General features: G+C 38.9%; 1 protein-coding gene across 1 annotated transcript in view; it reads right to left on the reverse strand.

The window, feature by feature from the left end:
• Positions 1–23,542, reverse strand: part of PIG-A (phosphatidylinositol glycan anchor biosynthesis class A) — a 42,483-nt gene that overhangs the window by 14,622 nt on the left and 4,319 nt on the right. The window contains exons 2-7 of the mRNA XM_083114963.1: positions 22,930–23,086; positions 21,099–21,278; positions 17,631–17,749; positions 6,893–7,008; positions 4,958–5,049; positions 2,440–2,645 (exon numbers count right to left, since the gene is read on the reverse strand). Of these exons, the coding sequence (XP_082971089.1) occupies positions 2,440–2,645; positions 4,958–5,049; positions 6,893–7,008; positions 17,631–17,749; positions 21,099–21,278; positions 22,930–23,086 (870 nt within the window). The remainder of the gene's footprint in view (positions 1–2,439; positions 2,646–4,957; positions 5,050–6,892; positions 7,009–17,630; positions 17,750–21,098; positions 21,279–22,929; positions 23,087–23,542) is intronic.

The following is a 23,542-nucleotide window of genomic DNA, read 5'->3' on the forward strand; positions in this document are numbered from 1 at the left end:
ATATTTCGACAGTCATTCTATTTATGTGCCCAAGTCACCTTAATCTTTCCAATTTAATTATATTTACAGAAAAAAATGCCACCGTGTTGTGGATAGAGTATCGTATTGTACCCAAGGCATTGGGTAGAAGTGATAAGTCTGCTATTATTCTCAACATAGCAGGAAGCAGAGAAAGGCATGCTGAATAAGTAATTAGGAAAATGTTGGGTGATTGACTTGAGAGGCGGATGTGGCTGGAGAGGTGGAATCGAGAGAGAACGGGGAGAGTTGGCGAGTGTACGGGATAGAGCAAGGAAGTTGGAGGGACAATGATTGAACAGTGGTGCATGAGGAGAGTCAACTCTGACAGGAAGGTCAGATGTGTGTCAATTACCATTCTTGAATGAACAATTTGAGGGAATGATCATCTTCAGAACTGAGAGGCAAGTGATATCCTTTTCCTAACTAAGTACATATTGGTTCAGTCATGGAGAGTACAAAACCCATATCTAACTTAAGTTAATTCTATTGCCATTCTTTTAAATGTAACCTCTTGCATATATCACATTTAGGCCAAGCTAATGATAAAGGTCTCTAGTTCGATCCCGACGCAGTATTAACGTTGCGTTACGGTATTGATTATAATTCACACACACAAATACATGCATGCTAAATAATGTAACACTGTAGAAAGCAAGTCACACTTTGAAATTACAAAGGCAGCATCAGTAGCCAAGGGCATTGAGTGGTAGAATTACAATCTAGACATCATAGACTTCAAGTTTGATTCCTGGTCTGGGCATCCCTTCATCAATTTCATCTAATTAGCATTCATCCTGATTAACACAATTAGTTGATTCAGAAAAGTGACATCAATCAGAAAAAAAATACAATTACAAATATGTTCAGGTATGAGTTTCAAATAAATAATTTCAATTACTGGACATGAGACTGCAATAAAAGTGTGTTGATTTGCAAAGGCAATCCTTTCAGTGGCATACATTACACACTTTACGCGTTTGGTAAACTTATGTGCTGTAGTACTATTTTGTTGCTACCTTTTATGTTGCTTTATATCACTTACGGCCAACCATGACAATGTTTACCAAGCGTACATAGCTATGAAACTATTTCGAACATCTAAAGAACAGCAAAAGGAAACTGCACGAATATAACAGGGTGGCCACTTTAGGACACTGATAAAATTCAAGTATAATTCCCGGTCCTCAAGGAAACTTTCCAAAAATCCCAGAATACATGCAGATGTTAACTCTATTGAACCTTACATATTACCGCCTCTCAGCATTTATCCACTCACACATATATATTAAAAATATAAACGGTCGGTGTGATTCCAATGTATCCAAAAATTCTAATTCAATTAAATGGTGTATATATTTAAAATATTTAATTTAAAGTGTGGAGTTTAAATTTGACATTTCGCATATTCACTCGATATACATCTACAAACACAAGTCACAAATGTTACGGTATATACTAATCCTAAAAAAAATGCTATTTGTATAAGAATCAAAAACTAAACTTTACCTAATCAACTTCAAGATATGTTATCTTGCAATAATCTTCCACCTAATAGATCGTTCTGCAAAGGATAGTAACAAAGTAAATAAATTCAGAGAATTCTGTTTTATTTTCAAGGCAGCTTTCATGTCCTTGCTCAATAAAATAAAAGCTGAACTGTGAAAAACTTGCCACAAGGCATTTATAAATATGTATAAATTCCAAGGGATTTTGATTAATAAAAGTTGCAATTTTTCACGTCTACGGAGAAAAATTTACACAGAATGCATGCATAATTCCCAGAATTCAAGGAATTCCCAGAATTCAAGGAATTCCCGGTGAGTAGCCACCCTGTGTTATGTGAATGCTCTAGAAGGAATTCCAATCAGATGTAGTTTTTCATATTTTGGAACAATATAATATATATATATATATTATCACGTTTAGGTTTTAGATTTTTCTGTTTTTAACCATACACCTTTTACCAATCCTATATCCTCAACCTATGGAAAGTTCGACGTGGTTGTGATTTATACATAACGTAAACATGAGCAGCCTGAGGAAGGGAGCAGTTGCGCCCCGAAACGTCACTGGAGTTTCCTCGATACTCGCAAAACGTAAGTTAATATTATATACATTAAACACAACTTTTATCATGTATTGGAACAATATAGAGGTTTTTTTTTGATAGGAGAGGAAGTTTCAAAAACAGTAAGTCCACTGTGGCTCCATTGGGTATTGAATCTGGGAGGAGGCACCCTTACCACTAGGCCATTTATAATGATTAATGTAGATGAAAGTGACAAAGGGACACTCACAACAACACTTATCCGAAGCCAGAACTTGAAGCTGGTGGTCAGATCGAAAGCTGCCCATTACTCTTGGTCACCAAGGCAGCACAATAGAACAATGAAACAGGTACCAAGAATACCTACTGACCCACACGATGCAGCTTCTACAATAGCCATACAGTATGCCTCAGTGAGTGAAGTATTAAGGAAAATATCTCCCTGTACAAGAACATCTCGAACTTGGCTGTGTTCCAGGCTCCCAAGCAACATAACTCGATCTTGTAAACCCATCTGTTCTCTCACATCTTCCAGCAGGCTACGTTTTGGTCCATCTCCACCGATTATGAACTGGATCTGCAAAATATAAGAACCTATGAGACGTGTAGTGACATATTCTGAAAATTTGACATGGATTACCACAACAATTCTTACTTATTGTACAGTAGACTCGCAATTAACCGAGTCCCGATTAACTGAGGCTCCGGGTTAACCGAGGGAGTGGTTGGAAAACATCGCACTTCATAACGCACCCCCTCTTTGTTTACTAGTAAGTTGGAGTCAAGTCACCGTCCGCGCTGCACGTGTTCGTTACATTGTCGGTGTATCCGATTGTTACGGTGGTGTTTAAATCTGTGTATAGGCCCATTCTAAGCCATTAATGTAGTATGAGTGGCAAACAGAAAAGGTGAGTCCAAAAAACTATGAAAGGCTTTTTGAAAAAGTAATCTTCTCATTTATGTTGTACTAGTAATAAATAATTACTATACAGTTTTAAGTGTTGTTTCGTCATTTACGACCTAATAGCACATTATCTCCGTATTATCAGAGTTTTTCCGTATCCGACGTAGTCTTGGTCCCAATTAGCTTGGATAATCACGAATCTACTGTATATACAGTAAAACTTCGTTAATCTGGATCCCGATAAGCCAGACTTCACTTAATTCGAACAGGCAAAAGGACCAAAAAAAAAGTAGAATGCAAGGTCTTAAATGTGGCTAGAAGTCAACAAGAGAACTTCCCAAAGTAAAGGCAGTCAACCACTGATGAAATTCTGTTTCCCGCAGACTTTGTACTCTACTGTATAGTGTATTTAGGCCTATGCCCTTTAAATACACCACAATAAACTTGTTTTGTTGCTATAAATGGAGTTTCAATGCACTTTCTACCGTTCTCTTATGTTATTTCAGTTAATCCGGACTTTCGTTAAACCGGCCAACTTATCCCCCCATTAGTCTGGATTAACAAGGTTTTACTGTATTTATTATACACTCCCTATGTAGTGGCCACGGTGGCTCAGTCGGTAACGCGTCTGACTACCATGCTAGAGGTCCCGGGTTCGATCCCTGGCCGGTTCAAATCCGGGAACTTTTCTAACGTTGGAAGTGGCCCCGGCACCCACCCAGCATCGAATAACATGGGTACCTGAGGGAAACCCTAGGGTAAAGGCAGTCAGGGGAGTGATGCTGATCAATCACACCCCTATACACCTTCATGGCGTGGTGCTATGCACAGGGGAGCACTTTACCTTTTTTACTTTACCAATCTCATGCTCACGCACGTAAGTTACTGATTTTTAATCTTTTAACCTTTAGTTGTTAATTATGTTTTATGTTATTTATTGCACTATACGCTGTATAAATGAGGTAATGTTTGGAATTCTAACGTTGCTATAGCAACGAGAATCAATAGTTATTATGTAGCAATGGATGTAATGGAATTGGAAATAGATAATAGTGAACTGCATATTGCTCAGTTATTTTACTAATACATAGACCCATAAAAGTTGTATCTTCACCTTCGCGTTATAATTCGAAATATTTATGAACGTAATGTAATCACGCAAATGATTGACCAGTGAATGTCACAATGTATTAATTATTTTTGTTTAAGCATGATTATCATCATTTTGAGACACTTGGTTCGGACTTCCCCTGAAACATATTTCTAGATATGTGCCTGCCTGCCACCCAAGCTCTATCTGGGTCTTGAGCCCATAGCCATTACAGGTGAGATAGTAAGTTAACTACCAAAAATAATCCACAACTATGCAAAGGAGAAAGATAAAACTGAGGAAATTTCAGTTATATTAATTAATTATTGTTATGTAATTCTCAATATGTTTCTCAAGTCTTTTCCTTTCTTTTTTCATGTGCTAATAAATGTGCTAATTTCTTTAAAATTAAAAAAATATTTCAATTAAATCTATTTCTCAATGGCAACACTGTTAAGCCTTGCTTCCATGTTAATAAAAAAATTAAAATACTGACCAAGGCAGAATGTATTGTATAAAATATATATATTTTATAAAAAAATATTTTTATACAATAAATAAATACAGTCAGTATTTTAATGTTTTATTTTACTATTTCTCAAGTGCAGATTGTAGCAATATGTCAGCTAGGAGAAAAACATAATTACATACAAATTAGAAAAAATGAAAAGGGCTCAATTTTTCATGGAATTCGTAAAAGGTAAATTTTGTGTTGCATTGTGTTAATTGGAAACTTGCATTCTGTGTGGATTATTTTATTACACGGTCTATCCAATAAAAATGTACTAGTAGTTTTTAAATGACCACACACAAGATTAAAAATAAATATGTGAAGAACAGATTGCTGACGGCAATACAACGAAAAGAAATGAATACTTTGGAAGGTATCTTTTACCTCTGGATATTTTGTGCATATTTCAGGTATTATCTGCGCCATGAGGTCCACTCCTTTTCTATAAACTAGACGACTTACAATTATTATAGTTACTGAAACAGAGAAAAATATATGTATTTAGTAGAAAAAAACACAAAACATGGAAAAGATTGTGTATTATATAAATATCATTGGAACTGTGCATAAGTAGCAAAAAAATAAATACATATATAAACTGTATTGATGATCAACTCCTCTACCTCACCAGTATGAATATCAATCAATACTAGGGGATTTTCTGAAACGAAAAGCAGGACATCCATGGATGCGTACGGGGATGATTGCAGCTATCACTAAAAAAGTGCCCCCCCTTTTGGCAAATGAAAAGTCATGCTGCTTACATGTCTCCTGAAACATTACACACTTCTTTTTAATCTGTTTTCTCCTTGATTTGAATTGTTATTTAACCCTTCCTTGCTCGCACCAATATTCCGAACACCGATGCTCGCGTGGCATCTGACAGACTCACGTGATGACCTGCGTTGAAAACATATGTCTTTGAGGATTATTGTGGTTCAGATGAACTGAAGCGCGAACACAATTGTATTTCAAACCAATATATTTATTAAAAAAATACAAAACCTACATAGTTAATAAAAAACAAAAAACTCTAGCAATACACAACAAAAACTTACATTTTTAGTTGGATAAAACATACTATTTGTTTTGGGCACAAATGCAACAAATATTCATTGAGTGTTCTAAAATACAAAACCTACATATTTAATAAATATACAAAACTCGAGCAATACACAACAAGAACTTACATTTTTAGTTAGATAAAACACATTATTTATTTTGGGCACAAATGCAACAAATATGCATTGTGTTTTCTAAAATACAAAACCTACATATTTAATAAAAATACAAAACTCGAGCAATACACAACAAAAACTTACATTCTTAGTTGGATAAAACACATTATTAGTCTTGTTGTTTCTAGAACTCGTGTTATATAACATATGTTGTATGTACGATTTTGTAACACGAGTACTCGCGTGGCATCTCTGAGACTCTGTGCAGACAATATCACTAATAACTTCTCACCGCACAAACTTGAACTGTCGTAACTCGTTTTGAATAATCATTTGCTCATGCCAGAAAGGTACCGGGATGGGGAATACCAAAGCTACCTCGTTTCAGAAGTTATCGTTACCGATATACTCTCTGGCATCTTGTAGACTTCGCGCGAGTAACGGAGGGTTAACATCGCCTTTCTGTCACTTTTGGCTAATTGCATCAATGAATATGAGTGATGATATGATTAAATTCATGAACCTAACCTATTTCTTTCATGACCAGGATAACTCCCTTACATTTTGTAGGGGGTGTCAAGGGACCTTTGACTCGTCATAGTTCATGCTTTTATCAGTCACATAGTTACACATATTATTTTGTATCTTCTGATCCCATTGCAGTCCCAGAATGAGTTTTTGTAATGTTTTAGAGTATGGCATGAGGGACCAAATATATTTTTTTATGAGTTTTGGTGATCACGTGTTTTGATATATTCAAGGTTAAAGGTCAAGGTCACGTGACAAAATTATATTTTTATCCAAAGGTAGGCTTGTTAATTATCACTGGAAAGCTTGTTCAATTCCCTGTACAATAAGCTTTATTTGAGCTTTGTAGGCGAAATAGTGGCGGAGCTACAGCACATTTAGTACAGCTAAGCGTGCTTAAAAAGGACAATTTATGCGAACTTTGACCTTGAATAATTTAACAATTACATGACAAACTAAACTTAAAAATTTTCATAGTTACTAAGTTCCATGCATAGTTTCAACTCCCCAAATTTCATGAAAATCGGAGATGGTCAGGTTGAGAATTGCACATATCTGTGTTGATTTGGCATGGAATGACTCATATGTATCTTCTTCATTCACAATATCTTACTTTTATTTGGAGTCCTCTTGGTTGGATCTGGAGTAAATACAGCAGTGTCCACTGCATTTGGAATCACAGAAACTCTATTATGATTCACCCTGGCTCGCAGTACAGTGTTCTCCTTTCTGCAATACAGATTCAGCTTTTTAGCTTGAAGCAAAGAAACAGCTTTTTATGTTCATAATTGGGAAAAGAGAGATGCGGTAGTATATAAATACGGACAAACTAGTACTCACTTTTATCCGCGAAGTTGTTCTCTTTTGTTTTTTGATTAATTTCAGTGGCCACTGCCACCATCCTCGTTGGAACTTGCTGTACTGTTGCTTGGCGTGCGTCTTTTGTTTGTAGTTCTCTGGCTGCCTCTAGGTGCGCTGTTGTTAACTGTGCATCCGGGTTTGTGTCATCTGCTATTTCCGAGCGATAACTGTTGTAGTAGGGGAATTCAAGTGTGGTGCGCTTGCCCGCTATCGATGTTTAGCTCATGCGGGAAGTGCATTATGGTGTGAGTTTCCTTGATTTTGGTGTCTACGAGCGTGTGGACAGTGTGTTTGACTTGAACCTTTTGAATTTTATGGCTATTGTATTTGATATGTTTAGCAAGACCAGTAGTCGGTTGGGCTTTTTTCGCATCTGCTAGGTGCTGTTGGATTCTTTCATTGACAGATCTGATGGACCTGCAGATGTAATGTGCCTTGCATTCAGACTCTGCATCGTATACACCTGGGTTATCAAGGGGGGAGAGGAAGTACCGTTTGTGTTTGTTCAGTTTAACAGCTATTTTGGAATTGGGTTTGTGCGCTACTTTGATGCCATATGGGAGAAGGGCTTTGGATATGCAGTTGGAAATGGTGGGATGGTAGGGGAAGGCAAACCATTTATATTGGCTGCTGGAGGTTTGCGTTCCCCTACCATCCCAAGTCAAGCACACTGCCCACATGCTCGTAGACACCAAAATCAAGGAAACGCACGCCATAATGCACTTCCCGCACTAGCTAAACATCGATAGTGGGCAAGCGCAAAACACTTGGATTCCCCTACTGCAAAAGTTATCGCCTGGAAATAGCAGACAACACAAACTCAGACGCACAGTTAACAACAGCGCACCTAGCGGAAGCCAGAGAACTACGAACAAAAGACGCACGCCAAGCAACAGTACAGTAAGTTCCAACGAGGATGGTGGCAGTGGCCACTGAAATTAATCGAAAAAGAAGAAAAACAGCTTCGCGGATAAAAGTGAGTACTAGTATAACCAACCAAAGGTTGGGTATACATCCCCAATACATACAGGAAGCACTCCACTCCAACCAAAGTACAAGGCCAATTCAATTCAGGTAAAATTAATAGGAATATACATTCCCAGATATGTTAAGATTAACAGAAATTAGGCCTAATTAGTAAAAGTATGATAAAACATCAAAATATTAAGTAAATAATAAGCCCCAGACCAAAATTCATTGGTTATCAAAAAGACATCCTTTTTTTGGACAAACAGAATTCAGAGAGCACATGTTGTTTTTCATGCAAATTTTTTATTAAAACAGATATTTTCAGGATAACATTTGTGCAAGCACAAATTAACTTGCTTTCCCTGAAAATAACTCCAAACCACAATTATATGTGCAAACAAACCACAAAAACATCAAAAAATCGATGTTTTTGGACAAAAGACAATCGGTCTCACAGCACCAGAGCCATCTGGTGAGAGTCAGTGGAACTAGCCCTGACTGGACTGCCATCTACTGGATTTCCTTAGGTACTAGATCAAGGCAAGTAACCCAAGGTGCTGTGGACCAATCAGATGGCTTCATGGGCGTGGCTACCAGACAATGAGACTGTGATAGCTTCTAACATGTGAGGAAGCCATCTTGATTCCACTCTGTGTTGATAGTTAGGATAGTTAACATCGCTCCAAGTTTTGGGCCAGTGTAGGCCAGTGGAGAGAGGACAAAGGAGAAGCCATTGTGTTCTAACATGTGGAATATCCACTAAGTGCTGGGAAACAGCCCTGTGGTGTATAATATGGACGAATTACAGCACTTGAAGTACCTTAAAGTGCATGAAACCAATATTCATGAAAATTCGGAAATTTTCAATACCACATGGTGAGGGCAATGAGCCATCAGGAAACCATGATGTCTTTGTATCCAAAGACATCCACGATTATTAGGCCCATCCTTGGTGATATAGCTCCCTGAAACAGTTCATGTGCAAGCCAACATCCATATGTCTTAAGATACCGCTATATTTTTAGTGAAAACCCACCAGAAATTCCCCCATTTATAGTTGGAGTGAAAAGTGTTTGTTTTAAGGCCCATGTGTGATGAGGTGAATGCAGGATATGTAAGTACCATGCTTTTTGTTACCTATTTGTTGGTTCTAAGTGTAAAAACGAACCTATAAGTTTGTGCAGTGCTTGTATATAAGTAAATGTCTTAACTCCCAGAATATTAAATGTGTCTTTCCAACATCTTGATTTATCAATTCATATTTGGGCGGGTAAGTCCGGGAAGCGTACCTCTCGCTCCGGAATAAATAGGCTGAAAGTCCCTATGATAAACCAGCAATCACTCCTCGGAATGGATGCTGGTCTATTGGGGACATCCTCCATGTTAATGGTCACTGGAGGACAGCGTAGAGCTGCACGGGGATAGGTGCGTCCAGGTTGCATAGGCAGGTAGTTTTGTGGGCTCAATGAAGCCCAAGGTGGGTGAGTAGGTTAGGTTCATCCTTCCTACCACTCGGCAACGTAACCTGGAGGCACGTATCCCTGGACCAGCCGCGTAGACAAAGCCATCCGACTCCCAAATCTATCGTCAGTAGTCTTTGGTCTCCGTTGTGTCTTTTGTCTCCTTGCCTTGCGAGGATCGCAAGATTATGAGACTCAGTACCGGCACTCCCCAAATATGAATACCAGATCAAGGTCGTTGGAACGGCCAGCAGGTCGTGGGTTCCCACCCAGCGGTGGTGCAAGTACCAGTAGTAACCCCCAACTTGACCTCATTGTGGCAATGCTCCAAGAGCAAGCGAAAGTATCTGAAAGTGTTAATCAGAAACTTGAGGCACAGGGTCAGAAACTTGATGCTCAGGGGCAGAAACTTGATGCGCAGGGTCAGAAAATCGATGCTCAGGGTAGGGAATTTGCCAAGGCATCGGCGGAAGTAAATCGGAAACTTGAAGCCGTAAGGACGGAATTCCAGGCCAGACTGGACTCCATCCACAATGCCACCACAAAGACCTCAGAATTGTTGACTAAGCAAGTAGCTACCAACACCAATAGAATAAGTCAGATAGAGATCCAGTGTAATGACTTAGAGTCAAGGTTAGATAGGGATTTTACACATGTGTCAGGCCAAATTTTGGAACTGAGGGAACTCGTTAGCGAAGTGCAAGGCGGTGACAATCAGACCACCACAGCTCAGATTCTAGGGAGGTTAGATGCCCTAGAAAACATATGCAGAGAGCTCACTTGCAGTGACCACATGGTCACGATCGAGAACAGGGTTCTCGAGCAAGTGAGAAAGGAAATGCCGAACTGCCAGGCGGAAAGCCGCAGCTCGCATGTATGCATTTCCGAGGGCCAAGTCACTGAGCAGCGCACCTCCTCACAACAAAGGGTTGGTGAGGAGCAGCTGCCAGCAGAACAAAGGTCTGACGATGCAAGCCTGATGAGGATTCTTGCTTGCCTGGAAGGGATGGAGAGACGAATTACTCAGTCCGCCCTTCCACTGACGTCAGTTACCATGCCCGTCTCATCTGCAAGGAATGTGTCTGTTCACCATGCCTTGCACAAAGCCAAACGACGACCTAAGGGTTACGAAAGCTCTGACCAGAGTAGTGGCTATGTGTCTCCCCCTAACAAGTACCACCCACTTGGTAACTCCCCGGAGTCCAACTCCGAAAGCTCGGACGCCGAAGTCCGCAGCCAGAGGAAGAGGAAGAACCGGAGGAGGAACAAGAGCAAACCTAGGGTTAGGTTTGCTGATCTCAAACAGCTCCCAACCTTTAACGGGCAGGGGAACAGGCTGGCCTCCGATTTCGTGCAGGAGTTTGAGAGAGATCTCACTCTCCTGGAGGTAGATTTGGCGGATGCCCTCCAAATAATCTCGTTCTGTCTACGGGACGAGGCAGGGCAGTGGTACGAGAGGAACGAACGGAAGTTCAAGTCCTACTCCGATTTTAAAAGGCAGTTCCTCTCATATTTCCAAGGGGATGGGTGGAGAGCTTCTTCCCTTGCGAAGGCTCTCAACGAAAGGTACAACCCATCCCAGCACAGATCAGTGCACAAATATTTCTGGCGACAAGTCAAAATGATTAGGCTTGCGTTGCCAGAAATCGCCGACAACCAGGTTTTCACCCACGTTGTGCAACAGCTGCCGCGCAGCTTGAAGGACCAGTTAATCCTGGCTCCCTTCGTCTCTCTTCAGGAGGTGGCCAACTCCATACTTCGGTATGAGAGTGTGCAAGTGCCACAATATACTGAGAGGGAAGTTGCAAGGCCAGCACGACCCAATTACGGGAAAGCCACGACTCGCATTAACCGGACCTATGTGAGTCGTGGTCAGGGTGAAGCGAGCAGTTCGTCCAAAAAGGAGGACGCTCACATGTGCAAGTCTGCGAGGGGCTCCCGGCCTAAGGAGTACCCAAACAGAACCAAGGTAGACCGGAGAAAGGGTGGAACGTTCCAACGTAAGAGTTCCGCCAGCTCACACGGGTCTTCCGAGCATCTCGCTGAGGTGCATCCAAATGTGCACAACCAGGGAAACTAGGTAGGCAACGTCCTGACGTGGGGAAGGGCGATGCCAAACCTAAACCTGTCCCACAATGTTCAGATTCATGCAAGCACACTCCACTGATAAATCAGTATCAGGCAGTGGGTGATTCAATGTTATCACGTCTTGCGCAAAGAAAATTCGGGTATCCTGTCCAAAGAGACAGTGATGGTAATTACCACATCGGACTTTGCATATCTGGACAAACCTCAGCGCAGTTGCTCAGTGCTTTGAGAAGGGAAAAGTGGGTTCATAAAAATGTGTTATTAATGGTATCCACAAATGATATGCTCCGAGGGAAGGACACCAACCAGGTGTTCCGGAACCTCCAGGATATCATTTACACCCTAAAGAGGAAAGGTGCTCAGAAGGTCATTGTTCTGACTCCTCCGCCAGTTCCCAGGTTAGCCAATGAGAACCGACACAGGTTCTGGGCCATGTATGACTCACTAATTGCAAAAATATTATCCCTTGATGATAATAGCAATGTAAGGGTTCTGGATTCCTCATCGAAATTTGTGCACAAGGGCCAAGAAATGAACATGTCGCTGTTCGAAGAAACCATGGGTTACGGTCAAAACATGAGACCCGACCTGGTTCACTTCAGCCCACGAGGTATGGATACCATACTCAACGCACTCGATGAGGTAAAATGGTTCACCAAACCAGGTCACACACCCAAGGGTAGACAAATGGAATCTCAACAGAGCGAGATGAATGCCATTCTGCCCTATGAGCAACCCTCGGGAAACTAGCCAGTGCTATTCTCGCTGGGGGTGATGGTGGCCAGGGTGTAACAATTCCTACTCGGTTAGTAAGCATGGAATTTAATAGTGAGGAAACTCATTGATATATGTTTTGTACATTTTTCACTTCCCCAAAGAATCATAGTAGACAATGGTCCCCAGTTAGGGCCAAACAATTCACTCAGGAACCCCGTTATGGAACACTTTCATATTCCTACAGGTGAACAAACCGAAGGGGATCAGCAATTGTTCATGGCTGTATCCCGGACGGCCGAAAGGCGAAACAAAGCCAACAATAAGGTAAATGAATCACAGCAAAACAGGACTGTGATCAAAGTGTATGACTTAGTATTTCTTAAATCCCATCTCCAAAGCAAAGCTCTAGAGGGACAAACCCACAAATTATTCCACACCTTCTTCGGTCCATTAGTTTGTAGTGATCAGGTGACAGATAACGTATTTAATCTTGTTCATTGTGTTAGCGGTAAGAGCCTACCCAACCAACATGTCAATAACATGAAGTTGTGGAGGTGTAGCTATAAGGTGTATAGTCATTACATTGAGAAGCTCGGACTACTACATCCGGTGTTAGCATCGAGAGTACCTCAAAGAAGTTAATTCAAGCCAAGGGGCCTCTGAATTCAACGAGGACTCAACCTCAATCCCGACGGGGTGCAGCCGTTTCCCTACGACTTGCTTTGTCTGTTGGTAAGACGAGTAACTGCGCACAAATGGCTCCACCCTCGTACCCTTGTGATACTTCCCCATGGAAACTGTAGATGTCTGCTCGTCAGCTCTACGTTTCTTCCTAAACCCGATATCAGTAGGACCTAGGAGAGAAGTACGCGACGGTACGGCTCCTGCGCTATAGTATTAGTCGCATAAGAGGTATTGGTATCCCTCTAGCGCATCCAGGGTAAGACGCACGGATAGGAGTGTACAACAGGTACAAGATGAGGAGAAAAAGCTACACATTTTTTGAACACTAGTATTGATATATGTTAAAGGTCAGAGGTCTTGTGGATGAGGTTCTGTCTGGTCTGCGACATTCACCCATTTGTACATAGGGTAGAAAAATTTATGTCAAGATCATGTAAGGGATTATTTTATCATCGTATGCAAAAGTCAATTTCATTGTTGTGTACAAAAGTATTATCTCGTTGTTTTGTACAAAAGTATTATTTCATTGTTGTATACAAAAGTATTACTTCAGTATTATATGCCAAGGCAATTTCATTGTGGTATAAAGGATAATTTCATTATTGTATACCAGGGCCATTTCTTTGTTGGACACAAAAGTGAGTCCAACCATCATATAGAGATTTATTTCCTTATGAGTGCAAATCTATGCTAGATCACTCACTACCAATCAAGCGAAATATTGTTTAGAAATTATTGGGTATTTGCACTACCGATGGGTTGGGTTCGACCAAACCAGGGTTAGCGGTAATAGAGAGATGCAAGCACCCCCAAACATATAGGGTTGTTTATGAAGAACAACCCATAACCAACAAGGGTAAGGTCAAAGCCTGCGTGTGAAGTGGGGCCAGTGAGTACATCACTCCAACTCCCCCTCAGTGTCACCACAAAACCCCGGAGCAAACATACAAAAGTGCATGGTGTCATAGGCAGAAGCAGACCCCCAAGCATATTATGCCAGGAACCAGAGACAATCTTTTCAGCGTTCCAGCAATATGGGGAAGCAGGGAGTGTGTCAGGGGTTCGTAATCGAACATTGACATCCAGAAACGAACCACCATGACAATCCGATAGACTTCACACAAGGAGTGCATTCCACAGATGGTTCACAATCCCAATGGGTAGCCAGGTCGAAGCATTGTTCCACCAAGCGAGCAACAAAAACATTTGCTGGCAACGGATGCTGCGCAAAGCCAGGCGACAGCGATCTCCACCTAAGGAGATATTGAAGAACATTTGTGAGGTGACCAAATGTGGACAACATACCAAGGTGTATGATGAACAGTTCTTCAAGGTACTGCACCCTCAAGTGAATGAGGGGCAGAGACATTAGATACATGTCTAAAAACTATTATGCAGCTCAGGTCGAGTACAAAAACTGTGTTCAGTGCGACAAAGAGCAGACATTATAACCAAAATCATTTATTGAAAACTTTTAAGTGTGTGTTATATTAACCATGTATATACCGTCTAGGAAGCCGTTCGATATATCAAACAGAACAATATCTCAAACATATATCCATGTGACGGACAAGAATAAGTGCAAATTTATTTTCTTTCATGTATATGTTCTTTTCGGACCAGCGAGGTCATAACAATTCAGTGTGTATATAAATATTTGGTGTATGTATTTGGGTATAGTGTAGTAAAGGGTAAAGAAAAATGATCCGCTTCACGTATCCTTTTTCTTTTCCCGAGGGCCCGGGATATGTATAACCAACCAAAGGTTGGGTATACATCCCCAATACATACAGGAAGCACTCCACTCCAACCAAAGTACAAGGCCAATTCAATTCAGGTAAAATTAATAGGAATATACATTCCCAGATATGTTAAGATTAACAGAAATTAGGCCTAATTAGTAAAAGTATGATAAAACATCAAAATATTAAGTAAATAATAAGCCCCAGACCAAAATTCATTGGTTATCAAAAAGACATCCTTTTTTTGGACAAACAGAATTCAGAGAGCACATGTTGTTTTTCATGCAAATTTTTTATTAAAACAGATATTTTCAGGATAACATTTGTGCAAGCACAAATTAACTTGCTTTCCCTGAAAATAACTCCAAACCACAATTATATGTGCAAACAAACCACAAAAACATCAAAAAATCGATGTTTTTGGACAAAAGACAATCGGTCTCACAGCACCAGAGCCATCTGGTGAGAGTCAGTGGAACTAGCCCTGACTGGACTGCCATCTACTGGATTTCCTTAGGTACTAGATCAAGGCAAGTAACCCAAGGTGCTGTGGACCAATCAGATGGCTTCATGGGCGTGGCTACCAGACAATGAGACTGTGATAGCTTCTAACATGTGAGGAAGCCATCTTGATTCCACTCTGTGTTGATAGTTAGGATAGTTAACATCGCTCCAAGTTTTGGGCCAGTGTAGGCCAGTGGAGAGAGGACAAAGGAGAAGCCATTGTGTTCTAACATGTGGAATATCCACTAAGTGCTGGGAAACAGCCCTGTGGTGTATAATATGGACGAATTACAGCACTTGAAGTACCTTAAAGTGCATGAAACCAATATTCATGAAAATTCGGAAATTTTCAATACCACATGGTGAGGGCAATGAGCCATCAGGAAACCATGATGTCTTTGTATCCAAAGACATCCACGATTATTAGGCCCATCCTTGGTGATATAGCTCCCTGAAACAGTTCATGTGCAAGCCAACATCCATATGTCTTAAGATACCGCTATATTTTTAGTGAAAACCCACCAGAAATTCCCCCATTTATAGTTGGAGTGAAAAGTGTTTGTTTTAAGGCCCATGTGTGATGAGGTGAATGCAGGATATGTAAGTACCATGCTTTTTGTTACCTATTTGTTGGTTCTAAGTGTAAAAACGAACCTATAAGTTTGTGCAGTGCTTGTATATAAGTAAATGTCTTAACTCCCAGAATATTAAATGTGTCTTTCCAACATCTTGATTTATCAATTCATATTTGGGCGGGTAAGTCCGGGAAGCGTACCTCTCGCTCCGGAATAAATAGGCTGAAAGTCCCTATGATAAACCAGCAATCACTCCTCGGAATGGATGCTGGTCTATTGGGGACATCCTCCATGTTAATGGTCACTGGAGGACAGCGTAGAGCTGCACGGGGATAGGTGCGTCCAGGTTGCATAGGCAGGTAGTTTTGTGGGCTCAATGAAGCCCAAGGTGGGTGAGTAGGTTAGGTTCATCCTTCCTACCACTCGGCAACGTAACCTGGAGGCACGTATCCCTGGACCAGCCGCGTAGACAAAGCCATCCGACTCCCAAATCTATCGTCAGTAGTCTTTGGTCTCCGTTTTGTCTTTTGTCTCTAGCGCGGATCGCACTAGTTTCTTCGTATTTATAGTTTTTTATGCTTGGAAACTAGGCAACCAGTTGTCAACAGCAACAGAAAACAACATATGATCCTCGCGTGGCCAGGTCTTTGTTCAAAAATGTATTGATTTAATCTGCAGATTACAATTCTATGTCTACTTCTGTTGTCTACACATAATCTGTCCATAGTTTCCATTGACCTACAGTCTATTTAGACAATGGAAATAAAAAAAAAAAGTAATGCTCAAACAGTTGCATGAGAAAAGGCTGATAATTTACTGTTGATTAACAATATAGATGAAAGGCCAATGCTATTTCAAAGGAAAAGTTGAAAACAATTCTATTTACAACAAAAAAATACTTACATTCTCTTTTCAACCATAAACTGTTTTAAAATGGAAGATGTGCTAACCTTATTTAAAACTAGAAAAAAAGAGTACTCCGAATTAAAAAGCATATTGTGGCTGGGTGCGTATTACTCACTATATAATATAAACAATACTAAAAATAGTATAAAATTATTTAAAAAAACTACTTACGTAAGTGAGTATGCAATTGCTGAATAATACCGTTTCAGGGTACAACCGCCTCCTTCATCAGTTTCACAATTCTTTCTAAGCACTAAAACATAATGCTGCATTGTAAGTATCCATTATCTTTTTTTAAGAATTCCCGTTTCTAAGGGATCTTAATGGATACAGGTGTTTTCGGCTTTAATGGGTCTTTTAAATAGTGAGGTTTTTTTTAAATTGAAATATGTCAGGGGCAGTTTTTAAGTGTTTTTAACCCAATCCTCTACCTAATACTCATATTACACTTTACAATGCAGTATTATGTTTTAGTGCTTAGAAGAAATTGTGAACCTGATGAAGGGGCAGTTGCACCCTGAAACGTAGTTCTTCAACAATTGCATACTCACTTATGTAAGTAGTTTTTTTTTTAAATTTTATACTATTTTTAGTATTGTTTGCAAAAAAAAAAACTGGCATTTTTCTGGTTTTACAATTGCATGTCAAGGCTGAAGCACAAAGTATACACTCACTGTCTATGCATAGTAGACTATAAGGCAGGAGTCGTTTGGTAGGACAATAGTTGCCAAAGCAGATGATAAACAAAATACATGATCATATTAAAGTGGATCTGAAGTGTAATTAAAAAGAAGCACACAATAATTGCCACAGGACAATCAATACGTTGATTGCAGGAAACTTACCCGGTATGAGATACACAGATGCAGTGATTACATCCTACAAGAGATATCTCCAGAAACTTGTTGGTTATGACCGCAGAAGTGTCGGCAAAACCAAACAGTGAATGGTCTGTGAACACAGTCTGAAAGAAGAACATTTTTACCTTCACACCCACAGGTATTTAATATTGTAAAAAGTAGCATCAAAACAACACAGTATATTAGTGCAAAACTTTGTCGAGATTGAATTGATCTGAGCAAGTATAAGGACACATGGAAACTCTTGTGTTGTTGCAGAAATAAATTACAAGGTTTAGGAATGGCGGAGAGTTTGGTGGTGTTGCAATTACAATGGTAATTAGAATGTTTTCACAACGTTTCCTGTTCAGAACATGTAAGAAACTAAATAACTTGCTGACAAACAAACAACATTCTCCAAAACCATCAACATCCCTATGTAGGGCCCTACAATAGGGCTTATCTGCTGTATCGCTATGTGCTATTTTGGTGCCATGTGACTCACACAATCTCCATTTATTTTATAAGAGTTTTTTAAATAAATAATATTAGTATTAAACCCTATAGTGTGGAATTTGTTCAGCAAGTCGCTACTAGAAAATGTAGTTTTTTTTGTCAAATTCAGTATATGCCCACATTGTGCTGCTGTAGTGCGGAAGGCGTATATATACACTTTATGTTTGTTTCAACTATATTCGATTTACTGTGGTGTATATAGTCACACAGACGTTTTGTGAGATAGTTCTAGCTGTGGTAGAAACAAAAAATAGTAGCAAGAGAAGAAAAGGATGAAAAAGAAGATGATGAAAAGAAAGAAGAAGAAGGGAAAAATTAGTTTCACCTTCTTCTTTTTCATCTTTTTCCTCTCTTGCTACTATTTTTTGTTTCTACTAGAGCTAGAACTATCTCATCAAACGTCTGTGTGACTATATACGCCACAGTAAATCGAATATAGTTGAAACAAATAAAGTGTATATACACGCCTTCCGCACTACAGCAGAACAATGCGGAGGGTGTATATATACACACCATCCACACTTAAGGGGTTAATATTCTAATGTAATTCTTTGAATATTTTAAGGTAAACTCCTGGTAACTTGATGTGTATATAATTGCAGTAAAATATTTACTCACTATTAATCAATATCTTGAACGATTACAAATTTCACCACCTCACTGGGCAAGCACATCAAGTAGTCAACTTCTGACCTTGCCACACAAGTGTCCCATTTCAAGTCCTGGCCTGGCGTGGCCTGGGCATTCTTTGTGATTGTCCCTTCATCAATTCAATCTAATCACCACTCATCCCCATCATAGCAATTAACCAAAAATTGAAGCAATACTAAACAACAAAAATACGAATATGGATGAAAACTGAGTGAGATATTCACATCAGGTTTTCTGCATTATTTTCTTGTTGATTTGGTGTTTTAAGTCCACTTTATGCACAGTTAAGGCTAATCGGGACTGGACCTACAGTTTAAAGTGGAATCCGAACCACTATGTGCCTCCACCGGGTATCGAACCTAGGACCCCTTGATTACAAGGCGACAACACTACCACTGAGCCATCAAAGAGGCCTTCTGCATTATGTATTAACACACATTGCAAAATTGTAAAATAGTTTTGGTTACCCATTTACTCCAAGAAGGAAGTTCTAGAAATTAATGAATGGCACAAGCCAGAATGGTTATTATTTTTCTATATTAATAATGCAAATTTCAGGTAAGAAAATGGCAACAACAGCAGTCCAGAATTTTGTTGACAGATGCAGGCAACATGTACAGTGAGGTGCACAAGTGTTGCTTGGCAAATTGTCCACAACTATCTTCATTAATTTTTATCTGCGTGCTTTTAAGGAATATGCTCTTACGTATGCCAGTGCATGTATCTCAGCAGCTTGTTTGATGTTTTTTTTCAATTCTTGAAATTCTCATTGCGCAAAACAAAGAGAATATACATGGTGATGGACAATTTGCTCATTAATACTTATGCATCCCATCAGTAGCGTACGCAGGATTTCATCAAGGGGGGTGTTATTTCGAAAACTTTCTACAAATTCACATTACCATTGTTTTATTATACTTTAATTAATTAATTAATTATAATCATAATTAGTTGATTAATAATGATTGTAATTAATTAATTAGTTTAATTACTACTAATGCAGCTGCTATTTATGAAAGCAATAGAACAAAATTACATCTTTTTTGTTTCTTTGTTACGAAATAATTGTCTAGTCAACGGTTATTTGTATATGATAAGTGAGACATTTTAAGTGTGAAGAAAATCCATAAAAACAAGCAAATATATTAAATTTATTGAAATAATCAAAATATGAAACTCATTCACGGAGCCGCTATGGTGTAGTCTGACAACTTCGTGGGAGATCCGGATTAGATTCCCAGAATTGGTTGGAATTTATCCATCTTTGTCTCCGCACCCAGCCTCATATCAATGGGTACCTGAGAGCAACCCTGGGGGATAAAGGCTGCCCTAGCATGGTGCTGATCAAATCACCTGCAAAATGGCTGAGATCGAGAATGTGTGGGGCCCACCACACCACTACATGTGCCTTCATTGCACGGTGCTATATGCACGGGAAAATTTAAATTACCCATGGAACTCACCCAGGATGATGATGAAGCGCGAGAATACATGTTGCTAAATTCCACTGATTCTATGTTTTCGTTGAAAAGTAAGTTTATAGACATTCCAATACATTTATCACTTCTAGGTGATTCACAAAGCACTTCTTCAACATTATTTAATGATGTGGATGTAGACTCAGTATCACTTGAGAGTTCACAAGGGGATGTGAAATCAGTACCGGGAAGAACGTTTGCAATAAGGTCGGTACACTGCGACGAAGCAAGGAATTTTCACAATTCTCACGAGAGTCACTGGGCGACTTTTTGCAAAAAAATTGCAAACTTGAACTGTGCGGCCGCTTAGATTGTGTTTGGAATGTTGTGTTCTTCTTCATGCTGCATGGGAATAATAATTCAAATTATTATTATTATTATTATTATTATTATAATTACTGTCGCAGTAATACTCTTTGACTGTGATAAATTAGCCATTTTTATTGTTTTTCTACAGCATTTTCCATAATATTTCAAAAGCTCAATGGGGGGGTTAAACCCGGAAACCCCCCCCTTGCGTACGCCACTGCATCCCATCTACCAAAATGCTCATCATATAGCTGTATGAAAAAACTAATCTCTTATCCAATTTTCTTCACCGAAATTGGCATTCTGGACAAAAATTCACTGAATTGAGGTCACTAATTTCTAGATTTTACTGCATGGAATAAACTAATAACCAAATGTACTTAAAAATATATCGATGGGCAATCCTTGACATGAATAAATAGCCCAGTTTTCATGTTTTAAACAATCAAAGTTAGGGTTGCGGGACTTTTGAAACTTGCCGTATTTAGAAGCGTGTGTGCTAAAATGAATTCAGACTTACTTTGAGTCCCATTATCCGTCCAATAACCATTGCTTCATGTCCAAGAGCAGAAAATGCAGAATGCCCATGGACAATTGTGATTCTCTCCCTGACAAAGATGTATCGTATGAGAGGTAGAGATGCAATCATAGTTGGCAGAACACACTGATTGTAAAATACCTTCACAGGTAAATAGAACACCTATGGAATGTAAACATAATTATTAGCAAAACCACAAGAAACACATAAACAGCACAATAACAAACACTTCAGGAGTTCTTAGCTTTCAATTCTATCTCGGAATCATCATTAAAGCTGGTCAACACACGACGAAAGGTACACCGTTGAAGTTCCGCTAGCCTGAACTTCAGAGTTATTATTATTAGCATTGTACGTGTAGATTTTCAGAAAAAAAATGATGTAAAAGAACTAGGGCTAAGCCGGTAACACTTTGAACCGATACAGATACTCTCACCGATTCCGTTACTGATGCTTGAAAATTAAAAATTAAGTATACCACTCTAATTATAATTATATGCATCAATGTACCAAGATTTTTGCTTTAAAATATTTGAGAATTACATAATAATATTAAATCACATGATACTTTACTACAAAATTCAGTTTTTTTAACACAAAACTGGTGAAAAAATAAAAGAAACTGGAATTTTACATGATTACCAGGATAATTACACTCCACAAAATTATCGCATGGCATTTCTGAGGACTCCACGAAAGATAAAAATGCCGGAAAAGTATCGGTAGGTATCGGCATAATAATTCCAACCGATACTTTCCGATACCGTTTAATCGGCATTGGCTCAGCCTTAAAAAGAACATATCAAATGCCTTTTAAAAGAAATATGTGATATTAACTTATATACCTGTCTTAAGCATTAGATATTTATTAAAATCTAATGTAGTAGCATAAAAAATTAAAAAGAAACATGAAGTACACTAGTGGTTTTCCTCACACCACCCCCAAAAATTTTCACAAATTTATAGTGTCCTAATTTATCAAGGTATAAATTTACCTTGACAGCCTAAAAATGAGCCTACAACCCCTAATGAAAAATTGTTGATAAATCTTAAATAAACCATATGAGATTTTTAGCATTTAACATGCTAATAGATTTCTCAACACACACAAATATAGAATTTCAACGATCCAGCGGTACTTTACATAATTTTAAAAAAGTAATGTGAGCAAGCCTTGACATGATATATATTCTCTATTTATATTTTGATAACACTGTAATTTTACATTTTCTCACATTACTTTTTATATAAATATAAAAAAACACAGGAATAGGATGAGAAAGGGTGCCAAAAGGGCGGATAAACACTAATAATGAAGAAGACAGTAAATATATACCACACGAAAAGAAATAGTTTGATATTCGCGACCTAGGTCGCATTGTCATCAGAGAAGAAAGAGATCATGGTTACGAAGTGTAGAAGCACAGAATACTGACAGCAGCGTCACTGCCGTCAGTGTTGCCAGAAACAGTAGATAGTAAACAAGTTACTTTCACCAGTGTTTATTGCAAGGTGGGCTGGTATTTTCGGGGAGAAGGGTTATTGGTTAGCTAGGTTGAGTCCGGGGGGTATAGTTGTGTGCATGCCTGATATATAGGCCCTCCCATTCCCTGCGAAAGGAAGTGTCAGAGTGAGGGGGTAAAAGATGGATGATGGCCACACGGAAACAGTTGTTATATATATATATATATATATATATAATTAATAATAATTTAATCTGCCAAAAATAATATTCTATATTCTATCGTTTCTTCTATTTTTTATGCTGTAGCTAACTAGGCAAGAAATAATTCATTATTCTTTTATACTTTACCTTTAAACCATTTGTCATGTATCTTATGCCAACTCTTTTACCATAGGAATGTGTCATTACTATAACTTTATGACCACAAGCTATGAGGCACTGGGATAGATTGAATATGTGTTCTTCAACACCTCCCATGTTGGGATAAAAGAAATCTGACACCATACTGAAAAAGAAGAACAGATAAATGTATTTCAACATTTTACACATTAGCTGAATGCCAAGTATAATTAATATTTTTCATATAAAAACTATATTTATTCCTCTCCACATTTCAAGATTACCAGTGTTTGGATATAATGAGGATAGGCAGTTAGGTTCTGAGGCTCTAAAAATTGTTAGTGTTTCTTGTAATATACAGGGTGTCCACAAATTATCTTTACAACTTCAAATCTAAATAACTAAATAATGGAATGAGGTATCTCAGTTCTGTTTCCTTCATTTAAAAGAGAAACTCTCAAAGTTTTTTTTACCACCTCAATGCATATCTATGTGTGCACCCCTTGTTGCCCGTAGGATATCAAGGCAATACTCAATTTCATGCCATTTCCGCTCTAGTACCTCCTCAGTAGGTGTTCCGATGGCTGCAGTAGTCCTTTGTCGTAGGACTTGAATATTGGGA

The sequence above is a fragment of the Lepisma saccharinum genome, chromosome 29, assembly GCF_977018435.1.
Source record: "Lepisma saccharinum chromosome 29, izLepSacc3.1, whole genome shotgun sequence".
Classification (NCBI taxonomy): Eukaryota; Metazoa; Arthropoda; class Insecta; order Zygentoma; family Lepismatidae; genus Lepisma; species Lepisma saccharinum.